Here is a 20,256-nt window from a genome sequence, read left to right as displayed (position 1 = left end):
ACGCCTTTGCTTCGCTTTTAAACGCAAGAAAACAGCATTTAGAATATACTCAGATATAAATACAAGACAGACTTTTATCCTAAAGTAAACAAATATCCTCCTTTATCCCGTATTACAACCTGTTTTTTGTCTTAAAAAAAATCAAAAACAACCACAGACACTGTCAATAACTTTTTATTTCCCCCTAATAGATCTGTACAATCAACAAATCAAACCTAAATTGAGCCTAAAGCAAAACAAAACGTCTGTACATGTCAAATGCTTTGGGCACCGGAGCTTAAAACCCATTTAAATTATCAAGTGGTGTCTTGAAACACTAAAAAAACCAGTTTCACGGTTCTAGAATGGAGTCTGAAGGGAGGCGACACGAGCCGGAACAAACCAAACCAAAATAAGAATAACTTTCCCTTTATATTTCACTCCAGTGTTATAGAAAATTACAGTCAAATATCTTATATACAGGTAAATGAACAAGACAGGTGTCTGACGGACAGACTTCAGGTGGTGGCGAGTGCTTTAGGTGCGGGGGGGCTGATGTTTTCGGGATTAAACGGGCCAATATGGCTGCCGCTCCAGCACCGGCACCTTCAGGATTCACCTTCCTTTTCACATCCTTCACCAGAAATGAACTCAGTTCCCTCTGATTTGTCAGTAAAGCTGCCTCGATCAAGTGATGCGTGTCGGACTGAACCCAACAGATTCGGAGGTGAATCCCGGCGGTTCCGACAGGCGGAACGCCGCCGTGACAGCAGCACGCGCAGTGGGAGGATTCAGAATTGATCCTTGTGATTATTCAGCAGGAAGGTGAGGAGGACAACAGCAGGGACACCGACAACCGTGTTTCAGCTACGCTAGATTTGAGCTAACCCTCGGAGAACCTCTGCAGACTAAGACGACGCTGATGCTAACCGGCTAAAAATCACACTTCTCGCCATTATTAGGGGTGTGTTGAATCATTATTGCTGCAAATGTCTGAGCGTTGTCAATAAAACAATGGGTTTTTATTTTGCAGGATGGTAAAGAGCCGCACGGGTTTTTCAGCAGTCTCTGACCTCATGAATGGCCACTAGGTGGCGTCTACATGGAAAACACGTCGTCTTTTTCAGAACCGAAGCAGCTACCAGCAGAATAGAAGTGCAAGCGTAAATGTGGCGGGGTGTAGTGTGACGTCTGCTAGCTAGCTGCTGCTGAAGGAGCAGGCTGCTAACAAGAATAATGGTCAGGACCTGAAGACACGCCCCCTTTTCTCCCAATAGTCAAACAACGAAAAAAATCCCACACAAATTCAAAATAGGTCAAAAAATGTGCGCCGTCATATTCCGGGTGCGTTAGCTTTTCCATGGTCGTCAGACCGGGAAAAGTCCACCTGTTCGTCCTTGAAATGACAAATTTGAAAATTCATCAGGTTTGGATTATTTTTCAAGGAAGGAAAACCGGACATTTATGTCGCTGGCGAGCGGCTGGGGCCGCGACCACGGACCCATTTTCCCTCCAGAAACAGGATTTTTAAAGTCTCGGGGCTGAAACTGAGAACTTAAGGCAGTCCCTTCCTGGTTTCCCCGTTGAAGCATCGGCTCAATAGTTCCTGACGCACTGTAAAAACACGTTTGGACCTGATTTGGACCTTTGCAAAGGCAGAAGTGGCCTGGAAGTTGCATAAACGCCCCCGGTTCAGACTGGAAAGCTGATTTAATGTGTGAACGTGGAAACTGAGGCCAGGTCCTCCTGGCTGGGACAGGAAAGGTGACCGTGGTGCATCAGGAACTATTGTGGCTTTACGAGATTTGGGCCTCGGAAGGTTCCGGAAACACCCGTCAGCCGGGAAACGGAACCGGAGTCACGTGACCACGCGTGTCATGTGACCACACAAACGGTTCCTATGTCAGTGGACGTGTCGGCTCCAAAGTTCCATTTAAAAACGTCCAGTGGGCTGAAGATCCGCTGGTGAAGGGAAAAACGGGAAGATCCGGAAAGGTGCCGATGATCCCAGTGGAGGAGGCGTCCCAACACAAGAAGGATGGTCGGATGAAGGAAAATATACTGGCTGAACCTTTATTTCATCACAATATAGATTTCTTTTAAAAATGTACAAGTACTCTTTTCCTCCCAGTTCCACTGGTGTACTGGGAATGTGGGGGGGGGGGGGGGGCTGAAGCAGTTCCGGAAGAATGTGCCTGCAATTTACTTTCAATTTATTTTTTTCCCAGATAATCTGATCGCAGGAACCACCAAAAAAAAAAGAAAAAAAAAAAAGAAATGTTGTAGATCCAGTTTCTGGTGCTGGGATCCCAGTCCGGACTGGTGAGGGTCGAAGGTCAAAGGTCGGAGCACGGCGGGGGTCAGAACCCCTCCACCCAGACGCCCAGGCCCCTCTCCACCAGCGCACGGTTCACCGAAACCACCTGCAAGCACGACACGCACGTGTTGAGACGCGCACCAATCAGCAGGCGGCGCCCCTTAGCCCCGCCCACCATACCTCGTCGCCGACCACGTTCCACAGGTGGACGAGCGGGAGGCCCGTGTTGTTGTCGTAGTTCGAGACCTTTGCCGAGAAAAGAAGGCGCGTTAGTCGGAGCCAAAGGGGGCCGACGCGGTTTAGTGAGGCGGCGGCTTTACCTGCGCCAGCAAGGCCACGCCCCTCGTCACCTCCTCCAGCGCCGCCGTGGCCTCCGCGGAGAAGCGATCCTCCCCTGGAACACAGACAGCGCCACCGTCACCCGGAATCCCGGCAATGCCGGGGCTCCCGCCTGGCTACGTTACCTGGAAGCGGAGCGACGTTGTCCAGCAGCACCTCGGCGCCTTGAAACGGTAGCGTGACGAAATCGGACCTGCGGGACACAAACAGCTGCTCAGGCCCGGTTACAGCAAAGAGGGGGCGGGGACACCCGGGGGGCGGGGACACCCAGGGGGCGGGGCACCCACCGGATCTGCCGCAGCGAGTCCATCTTGACCCGGTCGTAGCCTCCGTAGTCCACGTATCGGATCTCCACCTCGTTGGCGTCTTTGTAGAAGGTGATGACCTGCGCTCGCCACCAGGCTCCTTCGCCCGCCGGGGCGGCACAGATGACGCCAACTGCACGCACGCCACAACAAAAACAAGGGTCAGAGGGGGTGCGCCGCCACCTGCCGGCGCCTAGCGGAGGGGCGGAGCCTACTTTCGGCGGGGGAGGGGAGCGCCGGGGTGGAGGGCTGGGAGTAGCAGAGGAACATCTGCTGGTCGAGGCTGCGCAGGGCGTGGTAGGTGGGGTGGGTGTGCTGCTGCACGAAGACGTGGCCCGCCGACACGATGTTGACCACGATCACTTCCACCGTCACGCCGCTGGGGAGGAGGAGCTGAGGGGAGGAAGGACAGGTGAGACACCGCAGCCGGGCCCGGGAGGCTCCGCCTCCAGCCCGCCGCGCCCGCTAACGGCTAACCGACCCGAGCCCACCCGTCTTACCCAGGAAGTCATGGGCAGCGAGGGGAGCGTGAGCGGGGGGGGAGGCGGGGCGTACAGGTTGGTCAGGTCCAGATCCTTGAACTTGCTCCCGATCAGGGACAGGGCTTTGTCCACCTGCTCCTGCGCACCTGCAGCGACACCACAGGTGAGGCGGGCGGGTCACAGGTGAGGCGGGCGGTGTGGGGCGGCGCCGGGACGCCCGACTCACCCTCGATGTGGCAGATCTGGAACTCCTGCGTGTAGGGCAGCGTGGAGATGTAGATCTTGGCCCCCGAGTTCTGCTTCAGGTAGCTGACGTAGCGGCCCTGCTTCCCGATCAACCGCCCCACGAGGGACTGCGGAGCCGGGACAGACCCGTTAGTCTCGCCGTCACTCGGCGCCCGCGCCGCCGGGCCCACTCACCTTTGGCACCTCGATCTCCCAGACGATGAGCTCGGAGCCGGAGGACGCCGCGTGGTCGCCGGGGGGCTCCGAGGCGCCCATGGTGCAGCCGCTGTCCACCGAGTCCATGCTGTTGACGTCAGAACCTGCTGGGCAGCGACGGCAGGTCACATGACCGTCCCGGTACCTCTGAACAGGAAGTCACAGTCTCACCTCCTGATTGGTCCGTTTCGGCCTCGTTCCCAACGCCGCCGTTGCGCAGGCTCAGTCCGTTGAGTCTCTTGATCTCGTCCGCGGCGCTGTCGTCGCCCGCCGCCGCCTCCGTGGCCGAGCAGCCCGTCACCTGGACGCCGTCCGTCTGGTTGGCGCTATTCTGGAGGTCCTCGCCGCTCACGCCGTCCTCCGAGTGACACGTGCTGCAGGCCGAGTCCTCGGCGGGCGCGCCGGCCTCGTCCGCCGCTAGCTTCCTGTCTAGCGTCTGTGCCGCCTGCACGCCGTTCGTCTGGCGGACTCGGAGTGGGGAGCATCCGTTGGGCATCGGCGACGCCCCCGCCGCCGTCTCCTCGCAGCCGTTCTGACTGACATTCGGCGGTCGGGGGTGCGGCGGTGCTGCGCTCAGCTTCTGGGAGCACGGCTGAGCGGCGCCCAGCGGCGTGCTGCTGCGGTGGGGACGGGCGCCGTCCGCGCCCGGGCAGCTGCCGACGCCCAGGACCTCCTGCGTGGCTGCTGAGATGACCTCAGTTATGAGTCCAGACGCCAGGAGCTCCAGGTTCTGCTCCTCCTCGCTGCAGACCTGGACCTGGTCCTCGGAGGGCGGCGGTCTAATGGTGGGCTCCTGAACGGCGTCCGTGACGCCAAAGGTGGGCGTGCTGGTTAGGAGGTGCTGGTTGAACTCCTGCGCTGAGGGGGTGGACCCCAGGGGGTCGCCCTCCGACGGGACCTCCTTTTCTGTTTGGGGGGGCGTGAGCGCACATGTGACCATCCTGTCTTCGGTGAGCAGGGCGACCTCGCCCTCCGGCTCCGGCCGCTCCGCCCCAGGAAGCCGAGCCGCCGAGGGGGAGGGGCACCGAACGGGTGCGGCCTCGCCGACCAGGAGCTCGGCGTGAGCGTCGTTGACGTGCAGCTCCGAGCTGGCGGAGGAGCACGCCGGGCGCCTGTTGGCCTGGAGGCCGCCCCCCTCAGACACCACTCCCACTCTGTCCCCCGGGGCTCCTTCAGAACTTTGTTCTGCTTTGATCTTCTGGGCGATCTCGCCATCTTCTGCTCTCTGGTCGACCTTGGAAGGGATGTGTGGGGGGGACGCTGTGCTCTCCAACAAACCGTTACTTCCTTCCACTAAAGGTGCTTTCAGTCCCGTGGCGGTCGGCGGCGCCCCCTCTGGGTTCTCGATGGACCGCTGTTTCTTCCTGGACAGGTACCACCAACAGCCGATCAGTGCCAGGACTCCAGGCAGCGTGTAGGGAACCACAGCACGGAACCTCAGTGGCATTTCCTCAGGGCGCTAACGGCTACACCTGGAAACAGACGTTAGCGCCGTTAGCTTGGCGGCTAGCGCCTAAAGAAACAACATTTTATAACTAAATTCTTTGACTGGAATTTTGATGCGACGGCGTCTAAAAACACCACCGAAACCTCAACAGAAAAGTTGTGTGTTGGAGCCACAGCTGAAGGCCGGCGGAGCTGTGCATGTTAAAAAAGCCACATGCCTTTCCTTAACGGAGCCGCCCCCCCGCCCCCCCGGCAGGAGTCACGCGCCCCATCGCAACCTGTCAGCTGTCGCGCTGCTCCGCTCAGCGTGTCCGTCCTGCCTGCGGCTCTCAGCCACGACCACCCGCCGCCCGTTAGCCACCGCTACCCACCGCCCGTTAGCCACCACCACACGCCGCCCGTTAGCCGCCACCACCCGCCGCCCGTTAGCCGCCACCACCCGCCGCCCGTTAGCCACCACCACCCGCCGCCCGTTAACCACGACGACCCGCCGCCCGTTAACCACGACGACCCGCCGCCCGTTAGCCACCGCTACCCACCGCCCGTTAGCCACGACCACCCGCCGTCGCCACGGACGCGGGGCGAACCAATAAGATCAGAGGTTCCGACGGAAAGGGGGGGGGGGTCCAAGTGTAACATCTGGCATCATCTAGTGGTCAAAGACCCAAGGAAGGAAAACCTCCTTCTGAAGTGGTCCGTCCACCTCTGGGGGGGGCACATCAGCATTTGTTGCTCCTCGACCCTCAAAGGGAGTAAAACTCTGCACACGTGCTCAAATGTTTTTGTGGATTAAAAACGTTCAATTAAAACCCGCCTGCAAAATGGAGGCAGGTGAGTTCACCTTGACAAGGTTACGGTGAAACCCAGAGTGATCCCGGACATTCCGGAGCCTCGTTCCTCCGTTCGGGGACCCAAAAGTCCACCTGCAACACGGTGACCTTCACGGGGGGGCAGCAGCGGCCCGAGCAGCGCTCGCAGCGGACACACACAGCACCGGAGCCCGGTCACACACCCGCATTCCACTCCTGGGAACACCGGGAACACCGGGAACGCCGGTGCCGGGTCCGTGCGCGGATGTGCTGGAGGCGTCTGCCCCGAACACCGACCATTACGCCCGTAAAGCACCGACAACGACGCCCCAAGCGGCCCAGTTCCACCAACCAGCGGGCAAAGAACCGAGCACCTGTTCCTATTTCGGTCAGTATTTCAATAGAAAGTGAATATTATTCACGTTTCGCCCCAAACACGTTGATCCACAATGCTAACAGCACGTTAGCGTCACGGAGCCGCCTAGCTAGGTTAGCTACATGCTAGCAGCCACAGCGTGTTGCTCCCCAACAATTTAGAGTCTTTTAATCACTAAACACGCAAATAAATCGACTCGCTGACCGGGTGGATTTAACATTCGGGTCGCGAACCAACAACAACGTGGACCTGAACTCGAGTTTCGGCCCATTTATTTCCACGCAAGTTGGCTGAAGTAAAGGTGAATCGGATTCTTTTGACGCTAACCGAGATCGGATCTGATGGCGAGTCAGACAAAGTGTGCGGTCCCGGTCCAGTTCGGGACCCCTGAGCCCGGCTGGTGGGCGGTGACAAGGGTGGCCAAGAACAAGTTGTGGAAACTCGAACTTTCGGCTTCGTTAGCCGCTCATTTCCGAGCCGAACTGATGGTAAAACACGCCACATTCAGCCGAGAGCCGAGTCCCCCTCCGGGGGCACCCGCGGCGTGGCCCCCGGGGCTGACAAGGTGAACTGACGGGTTCATGGGGGCTGTCTGGGCTGGAACCGGGCACCGGGTGAGCCCCCACGCTACCGCCATGCATGTCCGGCCAGGAGGCCGCATTCCGGGAACCACCTGGCGGATTCACCCTCCACCCGGAGGAGTCGGTGCGCCCGAACCAAGGTGCAGCCCGGCTAACAGCCCGGGCGCCGTTAGCACTATTTTTGACCCCGGGGCTCCATGACGTGACACCATTAAAGCCTCGTGTTTGGACCCAAGCAGGAGTCCTTTTCCCCGGCTGCTCTCACCCTGAAACGCCGAAGCAGCGACCCGAGGAGCCTCCGAACGCCGCTCGGTGACCGTTTGATCCGGACACGGTCGGAGCCAGAGGACGTTCGGAGCCCGTCCAGCCTCACGCGGGCCTCAGACCTTCAGCTAGCCCGTTAGCCGGCCCGACACAGATCACAGCCCGGTCCAACCGACAACTTTAGCCAACATTTGCCGCAATCGTGACCCACATTCCCGCAGTTGGGACGAGCAAAGGCCGCGGGAGAACAGGGAATTAGGATAATCTAAATTACACAACGCGCCAGCAGCTAGCCGGAGAGCTGCTAGCCGAAGTTGGGAAAGATGAGTAGGCTCCTTCTCCAATGACATGGACCGCTCCGCCCGGCGGGTGCACGCCAGCGCGGGCAGGGTGTGCACGGACGTCGGCCCGGGTCTGCTTTTAATCGCCGAGGACGCGGCTCCTGCGCAGTTTGTCCAACTATAAGAAAACGATGAAGACGCTATCGCTCCACATGCCCGCGCTCGCGAGCCCTCAAAGCGCCCGTTTCGGTCCCGTTTACTCACAGTATTTGAGGATCTTCTGCGCCGCCACGATGGGAACAAAATAACGCTGCTTTTTCCAACGTGTCCCTGTGGAAAGTCACTCTCTCCTTCCCACGTGTTGACCGACTAGCAGCAGTCTAAAAAACACAGACCAAACAGCTGGTCAAACATCGCGAGATCTGGGATCTCGCGGGAACTGGGAATGCAGCAGCGGCACGTACCTGCACTCCGCGCATGCGCAGCTCGGCGCCGCGGTTCGCGGAGGTAGAAACGCGGTTTTACGTCGTCACAACGTTGGTAAAAGCAAATTCCGTTGGAAAGGAAGTCAAACGTGTGAGATTGTGAAAATAGGATTCTAATTTGCGAGTCCTCGGGTTAGTTGGATTCAATTCCGTAGATTAATTCAGAAGCCGAACCAGAGAGGAAGCAGGTCCATGAGATCCAGGAGGCAACAACCAGTGTCTCTTCTCTTAAACTGGTTTAACTTGAATGTGGTAGCAACCTGTTTGGTCACCATATGCTACGATGGCCTCTCCTGCCTGGATTATTAGTGCGTTTGTGTGGAAGCAACCATCAATCCGCCGGGTCAAAGGTCATCCTCAGCATCCCACATTAGCCAGCGGCGGTCAACTTTAGCTCGTAGCGGGTTTCGTGGGCTCACATTGTCCTGAAATTTGAAGTGAATTTGAGCGACAGTGCGGCAAACGCAGCCGTGGAGAGCAAAACATTTTATTACTAACACTGGAATAGTTCAATTTGTATATTATTATACAGAAACTAACTGCTTTACAAAAACCAAATGATACAATATCACATGTATGTACAGTGTAGTAAATAGACCGTCTCAAATTGTACACAAAGTATTTACAATTGTCACATGTACTGCATTAAAAACAAAGGTCGCACCAGAACTCTACACACGTTTCAGTTTTTGCATAACATCAAAGAAAACATGCCGCGTTTTCAGGGTCTTTTATCTTCCCAAACCCACCACCCTTCCTTTAAATTAGTGCAAGTCAACCTCCGCTCCCAGAGGTTGCGGGTTCGAAACCCCTCGCCGCTGGACGTCGGGGATGTTTCATCTGCAAGCGTGGATCCGAGCGGCGCCGGGTCGGTCCTCAGACCCGGCGCCGCTCCAAACATCAGGCAGCACAGAACATGTGACTTGGTGATTTTCTATTTACACGAGAAGGCAGGAAGATGTTTCAACCGGTCGGTAGAAATAAAAACGGTTCAGCTGAATTCTGGGAGTTTTCATGGATTCTGCCGGTTTGGTCCTGGTCCAAGCTTCCGCGGGTCGATTCATTTCCCCTTTGTGTCGCTCTTTGAGGCGGGAACCCCAGAAGATCCCGATGCCCACCGGGGGGCGCCACTTTTGGAAGATTTCGTTCCGATGATGACCGAGCGCGTCGCTGCGTTAGCGGTGCTAATACTGATTCTGATGGCTGAACTCTGTAAAAAATAAAATAAAATTCTTCGACATTAAAAAGCAACGATAACGACAAAAACGTGATTAGCCAAACCCTGCTAATGGCTGCAACGGATTAGCTAAAACAATTATGCGTAAACATGGATAAAAGATGTTAGCCGTGATGGATTATCGTGACGTGTTCACGTGTTCGTCGCATCCATCGAATTCCTGACAAAATTAAAACATTTTGGATTTTCTTTCGTTTTCAGCCAAGTTAAACAGGACAAACAGGCAATTTGTAAGAACCAGCACAAGCATTTAATGCTAATGCTAAAATTGTGTTTAAGGGAACTGGTCATTTAGACTCCAAACATTATCAGCACAAGTTGAAATTAAGCTAAGCTAGCAAGCTGAGGGGAGGGTGGCATCACCACTTGCTAAAGTCCCATGAACGAGAATATCGGCCGTTTCGTGAGAGTCGAGGATAAATTTGTCAGCGTAGCATTAGCTCAGATTAGCTGCGTCTGCTAGTTCTTTTGTTGTTAGCAGTTTAGAAACGGGTTCCCTTCAAATTCTGACATTAGCCAGCAAACTGTTCTAAGAACCTCTTCTTCACGGTGAGCGGCGCCGGTGGCTAACGGCTACCTCGTCAGGCCAGGACGGCGTATCGCACACGTGACAGGATAAAACACGCTGACGACAGCTCTGGAGATTATTGCCCGTTAAATCATCTTCCTTGTAACTCAAACAAAAGCGAAGGCTGCTGAGAAAAGACGTCGTACTGAAAGAGGAGACGGAACTAAATCAGGAGGAAAAGGCCCAAAGCAAAGCTGGCAGATATTTACACATTTCACCTGGTGCTCCACGAGCTTTGCTTCCACACAGAGTCGCACGTCTCTAGCTAGCTGTACAGCATAAATACGTTCAGGCAACAGGGTCGATGGATGATTGTATACTGAAGGTCGTCGGAGGCCAACGCGGAATCTCCGGCGAGCTCAGGAGACGCGGACGGCTCGCCTCCATAATTAGTACCTGCTTCGTTGAGTCCCCGGCAACCGTTGCTTTACACTATTGTACACACTGAAAACCCCTGACAAAGGCACACCATGGAGAGAACGTCAACATCCAGATTCAGCACGACTTGAGTGACGACCGATACATCATCTGTCTATGTAAAATATGTACAGAGGGAAGCTCGGATGTCCCAGAAGGTCGCCGACCCCCCGCGGCTGTTCCCACCCTCCAAGTTCTGTCAGAGGAACCAAAACGTCTCAGTCTCCGCCGACTTCCTGCCGACAGCTGGACGGGCGTGACCGGCGTCCAGGCGAGGACCCGGCCGCAGCCGCTCCTCCTCGGCGGGACCGCGGAGTCGCTCGGACGCGGCGGAAGAAACTAAATGAGTCCAAAGTCACGTGCGGCGTGAGGCCCTGCAGGCTGGGGGGGGGAGGGGTGCGTGACAGGAGGACGCCGCCGTCGCTGCGCCGCCCGCTCACACGATCTTCTTGATGCTCGGACGCTTGAAGCTCCCGGTGCTGCGCTGCTTCTGGACCTGGCTGGCCGAGCCGTGGCGAGTGCGCCCCCCGCTGGACAGAGCTGAGCTGGGGGACAACTGCACGTTCTCTTTGTCGACACCTGGTGGACAAAGAGAGAAGTGCAGAACTCGAAACAACATCTGGGTTTCCTGTTTATTTCCCATCTGAAAAATCACCCCCCCCACCCCTCCTACCTGGGGAGTGCTGGGAAGTGGCCAGTGAGGTCATGGAGTTGGACAGGTTCAGGTTGGCAGTGATGCTGAGCTGGCTCTGGCCTGAGGGGGGGTACGGGGAGGTGGGCGTCCTCAGCTGCTCCTCCCCCCGATCCTCGTCGGCCGCCGGCAGGTAGCTGTCGATCAGCGCCTCCAGGAATTTGACGATCAGCTCGGCGTAGTCGGGGATCTGGGTTTGCTGAAATCACAGGAAAGGCGTCAACACCTCAAAGCAGGCGCGTCCCGGCCGAGAGGAGGGCGGGGTCGGTACCTTAGAGAAGGGCCCGGCGAACCTCCACAGACCGTTGAAGCCGAAACCTGCAAAACAGACAGCGAGGCGTTAGCGGGCGAGGCGTTAGCCGGCGTGGCGTTAGCCGGCGTGGCGTTAGCCGGCGAGGCGTTAGCCGACGAGGCGTTAGCGAGGCGAGGCGGTTAGCGAGGCGAGGCGGTTACTTTGGAGATAGGAGGGCTGATACTGCGGCGGCGACTCCTCGTGGTACACCACGCTCTGCACGATCCCGTGGACCGGGTTCAGGAGGTTGGTGTCCTGGCACATGGACAGCACAGTGTTGATCTTGGAGTCCAGCAGGTTGTGGCTGAGGAGGAACCGAGAAGACAGCGTGAGCGTGGACGCACGTTGGAGACACGCGTGTCAGAGGAGAGGCGGGGTCCAGGGTCCGGGGGCGGCGACCCGCTTCCTTCAGGGCCACTTACACGACGGGGAACACCTTGGGGAAGACGACGCTGGCCTCGGCCAGGTACTCGTACAGGATCCTCTGGTCGAAGTCGTCGGTGGAGTATTTGACCTGCGTGGCCTGAGACAGGAGAAAGGTGAGTACAGGCCCGGTTCCCCTGGGGGGCGTGGCCACGCTCGGCTCCCTCACCAGCACAGTGAGCAGCAGCGCCTGGATCTTGGGGTCCGTCAGCACCTCCTCGTCCAGCAGGACGTTGGACTCCGACACGGACACCTTCCGGAGGTGCGAGTTCCCGATCCGCTGCGTCTCTACGGTAACACAGAGCGTTGGCGTTCGCCTCCTAACAGCCGGGCCGGCGCATCGGTGCCTCACCTATCTCGTAGTCGTTCTCAGCCACGCGCCGCATTTTGGGAGGCGTGGTCATCCCGGACTCCATCTCCGGTCTCTTTGGTGCTTTCGAGTCTGATATGAGATGGTCGAAGCTCTTCCTGGTGCCTGCAAGGCGACAGAACAGCTCTGGGATTCTGGAGAGGTCGGAGCCTTTAGCTTTAGCATGTAGCATGAACCAGACTCGTACCCAGGAGCTTCTTGGCGTTGGCCTGCGAGGGCTGACCCATGTCCAGGCTCATGGACTTGCGTGTCCGGGGGCTGACCTGGCCCATGGTCGGGTGGGCCGACAGGTAGCGCTCCGAAACCTGAGGCGAGGTCCACGGCTGAGTCTCCCGCAGGGTTCTGAAAGGAACGGGAGCAGCGGTCAGGCGACGGCGCCCGTGAGGTGGACCTCCGCTCCGCCTCCTCCTCACCTGCAGCTGGGGTCAGTGATGTGACTGGAGTAGGTTTCCATGGGAACCGGGTCCACGGAGAGGTCGGAGATCAGCAGCGACTTCCTGTGTTTGAGGCTGCAGCGACTTCGGACCTCCTCCGAAACGGTGAGCAGCGCTGCGGTAAAGAGCAGAGACCGAGTCCAAAGCAGTTCTGACCCGGGGCTACCGGGCCCGACCCGACCCAAACGGGTTCCTACCTGCCAGATAGGCCACGCTGTGAGTGTTGACCTCAAACTTGTCACACTTCAGATGTTTGCTGATCAGAGACAGCAGCGTGTGCAGGATTCTGACGGTTCTGGCCACAGTGGTGGGAGACGGGTGTCTGTAGCCTGCAGACGGAACCGAAGCAGACCAGACCGGCCTTCAGAACCAGCTTCCGGACGGCAGCGAGCGCTCGATGCTATTGCCCTTACCTTTGAGCAGGTGGCCCACCAGTGCAAAGTTGAAGTTGGCGCTGAAGTTCAGACCCACAAAGTGGTCCATTTGCTTACAGTGCCACTCCAGGGGGCGCCGGATCTCCATGAAGACCTCCTCCGGGCTCTGGAGGACGAGACACGTGAGTCGGGGGCAGCGCAGCGACCGAGACCGCGCCAGGCGGCGGCGGCGTTACCTTGTCGTTGAAGACGCGCATGCTGTCCAGCGTGTGCAGGTTCTGCTCCAGCAGGGCGGTTCCGGCCGAGTAGAGGTTGACCTCGTCCAGCTGCAGCACGGCCACGGCCACCCAGAACAGAGCTTTGTGCATCGGAGACTCCTGAAAACAGACGGCCTTTGAGTCTCGGGTCGGACTGGGATCAGAACCGGGTCTGGTACCTTGCTGAGGAGCGGCTGCAGCTTGGTCAGAGCGATGACCGTGGCCTCGATCAGAACCTGGCTGTTGTAGTTGTCCGGGCCCTTCAGGCAGCTCTCCAGCCCCTGTGAGGAAGAGGACGAAGGGCACAAGGGTTCAGCGCCGACGGAGACGGGAAAAGCCCGGGAGCGGCGGGACGGAGCGGGCCTGACCCGGTCGATGCTCAGCAGCGGGCTGGCCTTGCTGAGGATGCGGATGATCTGCTTGATCTGGCCGTGGGTCACCCTCTTGCTGATGCAGCCGAACACCACCAGCGCTCGGGGCTGCAGCGACGGGTTGTACTGGAACGCAAACCTGGAGCCACACAGAGACACAACGTTGCCGGAGGGGCGGGAAAAGGCTTCCGCCTGTGGCCGGGAATGGGAGTTTCGTACTTCTGGGCGAGCTCGGTCCACTGGTCCAACCACTTGCAGGCTGGGATGTCCCTCATGCAGGCCTGAGACACACAGGCAGGACGTCAGCTCCCACCACAGAACCCCTGAACCCCTCAGAACCCCTCAGAACCCCTCAGAACCCCGCTCACCTCCATGATCTCCAGCAGGGCCTCGGTGACCGTCTCCAGGGAGGACAGGGCGAACGTCTCCCTCTCGTAGGAGCCCGGTGAGAAGGAGCGGTCCCGGTAGCTGGAGCGGAAGGCGATGACGGCGGCCGACTTGACCTTGCTGATGCCGAACAGAAGGTAGAACTTGGGCAGGGAGAACTCGGTCAGGCTCAGCCTCAGCACCTGCTTGGTCTCCTCTGGAATCACAGCGGCGCGTTAGCGACCGTTAAAAGCTGCAAAGCTGCTCCGCCGGCGCGTCCTCACCGCTGAAGTTGAGCTGCGAGCACGTGCACAGCGAGTGGATGATGTTGATGACCAGGCCGTGCGTGGAGGCGCGCAGGGACAGCGGCCCGGTGGCCACCAGCAGCGTCACCACGTGGAACAGGTAGGGCAGGTGGGCCGCCACGTCCAGGGAGTTGTTGAAGGACAGCATGAGCATGTAGCGCGCCAAGATGGCGATGTCGTCCCACATGAGGTGCTGCTCCAGCGTGGGCGTGGGCGACAGGCACGTTTTGTCTATGATCTTACACATCCGCCCGATCACCTTCGGCAGAAACACAGAGAGACGTCAGGACAATGCTGCCGGCGTCTCCGTGGACGCCAGACGGTGACAGGCGTCGCCGGAGCGCCGGGTGACAGAGTTCAGGAGGCCACACAAGGGTTCATTGTGTTCGGAAGGTGGCTCCCGACGCCACGTCCCACAGGACCCGCGTGGACACGACCACGCACGGGAGCTTCCACGCACGGGATTTTTTAAAATCGGATTTTGTTCAGTCGCAAATTCATCTTGTAGAAGGTCGAGGAGCGGCCCGACCCCCAGCTCCGGCTGCCTGCGTGCTTCCCGGTGCCAGCGGCCACAATGGCCACCATTCAGCGGCGCCAGCCGGCAGCCATAATAGGAGCCAGGGCCCCGCGCGTCTATTGTGCCTCGTGTGTGTTGCGTTTGTTTATCTGAGCGCTGGGGCTGAAGCTGGACCCAGAGCACACACACCATGAGTCTGCTGGTGCCGACGCCCTGAGGAGCCCTGAGGAGCCCCGAGGAGCCAGCCAGCCACCGCCGTGGATCAGTTTCCTCCACTAGAAGGTAAGTAACAGAGACTCTTAATTCTGGGGGGGGGGGGCACAGGTGGCACGGGAGGAGGGCTCTCTGAGGAACGGCCATTTCAATTTCAGTCAAGTCACTGACGCCAGTGTGGAGAGGAGACATCAGCTCCAGGGTGCGGTGACCCGGGAGCTGTTTTTATTTAGCCTGAACGAACAAGCCTGCTAACGTTAGCATCCCATAATGAAGGCAGACGCGTGCGCGGGGCACCGGCCGACTCTCACCTTGCTGGACACCAGTTTGACGTTCCCTGAGGCCAGGGCGACGGCCGTGTCCGCCATGACCTCCGCCTTGATGGAGCCCAGGCCTCCCGTGGCGCTGGTCTTGATGAAGCTGTCCAACACCACGTCCAGCAGGTCCGTTATCTGGAACGCAGCCACGGCGTTAACGCCCCCCGACGGCACCCATCCAACTGCCCCCGTGGTGCACTCACCTGCCCCAGACTCCCCCAGATCTTGGCCTGGATGGAGGGGTACATCTGCTTCTCGTTGATGGTCATGGTGATGAGCTTGTCCAGGATGGCGGTGACGCGCTGGCGCTTGGCGTCGTCGTTGTGCTTGCAGAAGCGCACCAGGTTGAGCAGCCAGGGCGTCATGTACTCCAGACAGAGATGCTTCAGCTCGATGCCTGCGGCAGAAACGGGACGCGGGCTCAAGAGAGACCTCATCCTTTTCACCCTCCGTAGCTAAAGATGGTGCTGGACCTACTGGACTTGCTGAAGCCGGAGATGCACTCCTCCAGGAACTCCAGCGTCAGATGGGGCTCGTTGGCCGCCAGCGTCTTGCTGATGGAGACGATGAAGAGGGTGTTGTTGGCTGGGATGCACAGGCCCGAGGTCTCCAGCAGCTGGCCCTCGATCTTCAGGTTGAAGGTGCAGGTCAGAGCACAGAGCAGGTTGTAGGCTGCAGACCTGGAGGGGAGAGGAGAGGAGAAGGGTCAGAGGCGGCCCAGCAGGCTTCAGACCTCCGGGTTCCTCTGGGACTGACCTCAGGCTGGGGTCAGAGCTGCCCAGGTTGAGCAGAGCGATGTTCAGCAGGGTGCCGGGCACGTCTTTGGGTCGGATCTTGGTGTGCTGCGGGATGGAGTCCGGCTGCGACAGCTCCCAGCGCGATCGGATGTGGATGATGGACTGGACGATGGCGTCGCACTCCTGGTGCATGAAGGTGAGCGGCGTGCCCTGGTTGGCCATGGTGAGGGTGAACTGGCTCTCGTCCACCAGGCAGATCTCTTCTATCTCAGAGGCGTAGTAGACGTCATTGAGGAAGACGGGTTGGCCCAGCACGCGGGTCCGTTCGGCAGAGGTGACCTGAACCGCCGTGGAACCCACCTGAAAGAGCAGGCGTCCGGTTCTCTCTCTGCTCCTGAACATGCTGCCGTGTAGCGGTCTGGAACTCACCTTGATTGAGACTTTGGTGTCCTTGTGGGCCAGCTTCAGGGCGTTGTGGAAGACTTTCAGGTCCTCCTCCAGGGTCAGCGTGGCTGCCGGCAGCTTCTGCTGGTCCGCCTCGATGTGCTCGGCCAGCTTCGCCGGGGAGTCGATGAACTGGAGCCGCTTGCTGCCCTTCAGCCCCGTCAGCAGCCGCTCGTGGTACTTGGTGTACTCCCGCACCCACGTGTTGCAGTTGTAGACGTACACGGCCGCCACGTTCTCGTACGCGAACCCGGGGAAGACCACAAACCACTTGGACAGGAAGTCGGTCTTGAAGCGATTGCTGGGTCCCACGTGTGTCAAGTCCACGACGATTTCGTAGGGTTTAGCGTAGTAGGGCTTGAGGGTGAGGAGGACGTGGTAGATGAGCAGGTCTCCGTTTATCTGGCCCGTTTTGAACCTTCGGGAAAACAGCAAAGCCACTATAAATGAGCTCTTCTAATACAGACCAGCAGAACCAGAACCGGCGACCCTGAAATAGAGAGTGGGAAAGGACAACGAGCCCAGAGAGCGACCTCAGAGGACCTCCGGAGCAGCAGGAGATTCAGAGAACTGATCCTTCAAATCAGAATAAATCCAGTAAGTTGTGGGGTTTGAGCTGTAGCGTTGTAATTCTGTGGGGGTTCTTCACTTTAACAGCTTGTCTCACATCCAGGGACCATGGATGGCACCAGAACCTGTCTCTGGCTCCTCCTCCTGCTGAACCTGCTGCACCTCCATCAGGCAGACGTGGACCAGGACCTCCTGAGCCAAACGCCTCATCTTCAAACAGAAGCCAGCAGCTCCGACTCCGCCCCCGAGCTCAATGTCACCGCCAGAGACGACGCCAACGACACGGACGCCGGCGCCAACGGCACGGACGCCGGCGCCAACGCCACCTTGTGTGACTGCCTGATCGACACCGAGCTGGGCCTGATCGCCCTGGGCTCAGCTGGGGGGCTCATCTTCTGCCTGCTGGTGAGCACCATCGTGCTGGCGTGCCAGGTCTACCACATCCAGCACAGAGTTTACGTCCCCCGGACCTCCCGCTCCAATGTGGACTTGGTGAGCGGGACGTGCTACTGGGAGGCTGACCAGCCAGAGGCCCAGGGACTGGTCGGGCCCTGCGATGCCAGCGTCATGCTCGAGGAGGTGAGAGCGGAAAACCAGGAAGATCCGCATGAGGAAAAGCGGGAGGAGGCCGGAACGGGTCAGGAGGAGCCGCGAGCGGAAACAAATTATAACTCGGGGGAGAAGATGGGTCACCTGTCCACCTCCAGGTCCAGAGATTCCTGCCTGGAGGTTCTGAAGGACCTGGAGGACATGCCCCTCGTGGTGTGAAGCGGCGTTGAGTCACATTTGCCCCGATTATTAGAATGAGTGTCGATAATGAAGAAGGTGTCAGCAGAGTTATTAAACACAAGCTTAAATCTTTAACTCGTCCATAACGTGAGGTCCACAACAACAAAACCCAGGCGTGGGGGCTGCTGGTGTCTTTGCTGGTGATCGCTGATGTTTAACTTGAAACATTAATCATTTAAGTGGTTGATAATGAGCACGTATGAAATAAAACGTAATCTTCAGACAAAAGTGTCCGTTTTTCCTGGTGAGTTTGGGCTAAAAGACTCCAGATTTTATACTCGCCGCCATCAACAGCTGCTCATCTGCTTCTCGATCAAACGCCAGAGTGGCGGGTTGGTGCAACCACAGAGGGAGAAGTTCTGAATTTAGCAGAGCGAGAGTGTCACACTTCCTGTGAGGCAACGGCGTGTTTTCAAGCACAAAGTCAGTTCCTGCTCAAGACTTCTCAGACAGCCGACGTCCCGATGAGCCAAAAACCGCTCTGGGATCAATACAGACGACAGCAGAGTCTCTGGTAAGTGAAGCCGGATTAAAAGCACGTATGGAATCTATAGACTGATGAGAACCATCAGAAGAATCAGCAGTGGAGAACCGGGCCGTTCCCAGCTCAACGTGAAGCCTCGACTTCTTTTGCTAATGCTAATCTTGTGGGGTTTATCCTACTTTGGCACCAGAAGCTGAACTTAACTCGAGAGAACAAACAGATGTGCGTTACTTTCCTGTTCGGGGCTGACGCCTTCCTCTCTTTCAGCCTCAGGACAGCAAACTGCACAGAAACCACAAAGATGAACCTTCATCTATCGAGCCTGGTTCTAATTTGGCTGCTGACGCCGTGCGGCGCCGTGACCACCGAGCAGAATGTCAGTCTCACGACACCAAAGGGCCGCGTGGCGACGCAGGAAGCGCACACCTCAGGTCCGCGTCTCCTCCTCCCCGATCCCACCACCGATGAGCAACGTTCAGCACAAACACTGACGCCAGCGGTCCAAACGGGAGCAGCGGCGACCTTTCCCCCCTTACCTGAGCTCAGCGACTCCACACGGGCTGAAAACGCCACAACGGGACAACAAGCAGACGTCCCAATGCAGCCCGGCACCCCGGCAACGGCAGCGACAACTCCCATGGAAACGAGCTCCAGCACGTCCATCCCCACCACGCTTCCGCCCAGCACTTCCATCCCCACCACGCTTCCGCCCAGCACTTCCATCCCCACCACGCTTCCGCCCGGGACCACTGCCTCCATGTCCACCCAGCCCACAATAATCAGGGACGTGCAGCCGACGGCCCCGTCACAAACTACACCGGCAACAACCAAGAGGACACTCAAGGACATCAGACCAGAGGAGGACGGGGGTCGTCCAAAAAAAGAGGCAACCAAGGAGGCCAATCATAGCACAGTGGTGGCCTGGGTCATAGGAGCAACCCTGTTCCTGATGATGGTTAGCTTCCTGGTCATCTACATCAGGAAACGGAAGCTTAACGAGCAGCAGATAACAATCAAAAACTGGGCCGGTCCGTCTCCGTTCATCGAGGACGGTGAAGACAACGGCCAGATCAGATGGCGGCCGTCCAATCGCATCTCCCTCTCCAGCTTCCTGCCCCAAAGCTTGTCCAGAAGGTTGTCTTTGCTGCCAGAGACCGACGAGGAGATGGAGGACATCAACCCAGGCACGACCTTTGGAGACAGACGTGAAGGAGCTCCGTCTGACCAGCAGGGGGCAGGACGCGACGTTGAGGGGAGTGCGGGCGCCGCTGCCGACGCTCCAGAAGCAAAAACCACCAACGGCGTTGCAGAGAAGGAAAACTGCGTCCGTGCGGCCTCTCCCACAACAACAGCACCGGGCGACCTGATGGCCGTGAGCCTCACAGACGACTTTCCAGCAAACGGCGTCGGGGAAACTGCTCAGGGATGACGACCACGCGAAACCGCCACACAACTGTTGCCGGTGGTTTCAACAACGTCTGTGGCCGACAACAAAGGAAGTGGAGAAACCAGAGGCAAAACGGAAGCTAGCGACTTTCACAGCTTTTGAGAAGCAGAGCGGAGCGGAATGAGTTCTCCAGTGGCGGAAAATCTCAGAACGTTGCAAAACTCGGCTTTTCTTTTCCATCTAACGGCACCAACTATTGTAGCTGCATCAACGTGTATCAGATCACAGATTTGGATCTGGATGTATCAGCGCCTGCTGTAAGTGAATGTTTATCTATGTTTGGCACAGAAATCATCAGATTTTACTCAGATTTAGCTCAGAAGAGCTCAACGTCCACCTGAGATGATTGTTCAGCCGTCAGATTCTGACAGCTCGGTGGTCAGAGCAGAGGCCTCGTATTTAGTGATATTTAGCTGTAAAGAATAAAGGCAATGATAAAGTCGCTAAGTCTTTGTTGGTGTGTGTCTGTAGCCTCTTGTCGTACGGGGCTCCGGTGATTGTGGGGCAGCAAATGTGTAGGACCCTTTT

At 57.8% G+C, this 20,256-nt stretch overlaps 3 protein-coding genes and 1 long non-coding RNA gene across 12 annotated transcripts in view; 2 read left to right on the top strand and 2 right to left on the bottom strand.

The window, feature by feature from the left end:
* Positions 1 to 158: 158 nt before the first annotated feature.
* On the bottom strand, positions 159 to 8,324 carry akap1b (A kinase (PRKA) anchor protein 1b). Of its 6 annotated transcripts, none has more exons than XM_057049569.1 (12): positions 8,085 to 8,324; positions 7,885 to 8,000; positions 4,035 to 5,335; positions 3,843 to 3,970; positions 3,649 to 3,775; positions 3,441 to 3,568; positions 3,156 to 3,333; positions 2,923 to 3,073; positions 2,761 to 2,828; positions 2,617 to 2,690; positions 2,477 to 2,542; positions 159 to 2,402 (listed from the first exon to the last, which is right to left on the bottom strand). In XM_057049569.1, exons 3-12 carry the CDS (start codon positions 5,308 to 5,310, stop codon positions 2,340 to 2,342), a joined length of 2,259 nt encoding a protein of 752 aa, XP_056905549.1. In that variant the 5' UTR covers positions 5,311 to 5,335; positions 7,885 to 8,000; positions 8,085 to 8,324; the 3' UTR covers positions 159 to 2,339. The 6 variants fall into 6 exon arrangements, with proteins under 6 accessions (XP_056905549.1, XP_056905554.1, XP_056905550.1 ...); XM_057049574.1 differs by having other exon boundaries at positions 3,843 to 3,967; XM_057049570.1 differs by lacking the exon at positions 8,085 to 8,324 and having other exon boundaries at positions 7,885 to 8,060.
* On the top strand, positions 8,319 to 9,335 carry LOC130534916 (uncharacterized). Its single transcript, XR_008952991.1, has 2 exons — positions 8,319 to 8,973; positions 9,010 to 9,335. It is a non-coding gene; the product is annotated as an uncharacterized LOC130534916 (long non-coding RNA).
* Positions 9,336 to 9,569: 234 nt separating this feature from the next.
* nf1a (neurofibromin 1a) overlaps positions 9,570 to 20,256 on the bottom strand; it is a 29,177-nt gene continuing 18,490 nt past the window's right edge. For both annotated transcript variants that reach the window (XM_057049566.1, XM_057049568.1), the window contains exons 36-57: positions 16,424 to 16,856; positions 16,014 to 16,354; positions 15,735 to 15,937; positions 15,461 to 15,654; positions 15,252 to 15,392; positions 14,190 to 14,469; positions 13,908 to 14,122; positions 13,759 to 13,820; positions 13,537 to 13,678; positions 13,348 to 13,449; positions 13,148 to 13,288; positions 12,951 to 13,077; positions 12,735 to 12,866; positions 12,517 to 12,652; positions 12,291 to 12,445; positions 12,086 to 12,208; positions 11,903 to 12,021; positions 11,733 to 11,833; positions 11,472 to 11,614; positions 11,290 to 11,336; positions 11,001 to 11,217; positions 9,570 to 10,906 (exon numbers count right to left, since the gene is read on the bottom strand). In XM_057049566.1, the coding sequence (XP_056905546.1) occupies positions 10,764 to 10,906; positions 11,001 to 11,217; positions 11,290 to 11,336; positions 11,472 to 11,614; positions 11,733 to 11,833; positions 11,903 to 12,021; positions 12,086 to 12,208; positions 12,291 to 12,445; positions 12,517 to 12,652; positions 12,735 to 12,866; positions 12,951 to 13,077; positions 13,148 to 13,288; positions 13,348 to 13,449; positions 13,537 to 13,678; positions 13,759 to 13,820; positions 13,908 to 14,122; positions 14,190 to 14,469; positions 15,252 to 15,392; positions 15,461 to 15,654; positions 15,735 to 15,937; positions 16,014 to 16,354; positions 16,424 to 16,856 (3,697 nt within the window). In that variant the 3' untranslated portion in view covers positions 9,570 to 10,763. The remainder of the gene's footprint in view (positions 10,907 to 11,000; positions 11,218 to 11,289; positions 11,337 to 11,471; positions 11,615 to 11,732; positions 11,834 to 11,902; positions 12,022 to 12,085; positions 12,209 to 12,290; positions 12,446 to 12,516; positions 12,653 to 12,734; positions 12,867 to 12,950; positions 13,078 to 13,147; positions 13,289 to 13,347; positions 13,450 to 13,536; positions 13,679 to 13,758; positions 13,821 to 13,907; positions 14,123 to 14,189; positions 14,470 to 15,251; positions 15,393 to 15,460; positions 15,655 to 15,734; positions 15,938 to 16,013; positions 16,355 to 16,423; positions 16,857 to 20,256) is intronic.
* LOC130534909 (mucin-2) lies at positions 14,483 to 20,175 on the top strand. Of its 3 annotated transcripts, none has more exons than XM_057049582.1 (4): positions 14,483 to 15,009; positions 16,904 to 17,035; positions 17,112 to 18,311; positions 18,555 to 20,175. In XM_057049582.1, the coding sequence occupies exons 3-4, from the start codon at positions 18,262 to 18,264 to the stop codon at positions 19,708 to 19,710; spliced, it is 1,206 nt and encodes a 401-aa protein (XP_056905562.1). In that variant the 5' UTR covers positions 14,483 to 15,009; positions 16,904 to 17,035; positions 17,112 to 18,261; the 3' UTR covers positions 19,711 to 20,175. The 3 variants fall into 3 exon arrangements, with proteins under 3 accessions (XP_056905562.1, XP_056905563.1, XP_056905561.1); XM_057049581.1 differs by having other exon boundaries at positions 14,486 to 15,009; positions 18,549 to 20,175; XM_057049583.1 differs by lacking the exon at positions 18,555 to 20,175 and having other exon boundaries at positions 17,112 to 18,025.

This window comes from Takifugu flavidus, chromosome 12 (genome assembly GCF_003711565.1).
Source record: "Takifugu flavidus isolate HTHZ2018 chromosome 12, ASM371156v2, whole genome shotgun sequence".
Classification (NCBI taxonomy): Eukaryota; Metazoa; Chordata; class Actinopteri; order Tetraodontiformes; family Tetraodontidae; genus Takifugu; species Takifugu flavidus.
This window is presented reverse-complemented; position numbering and strand designations above follow the sequence as displayed.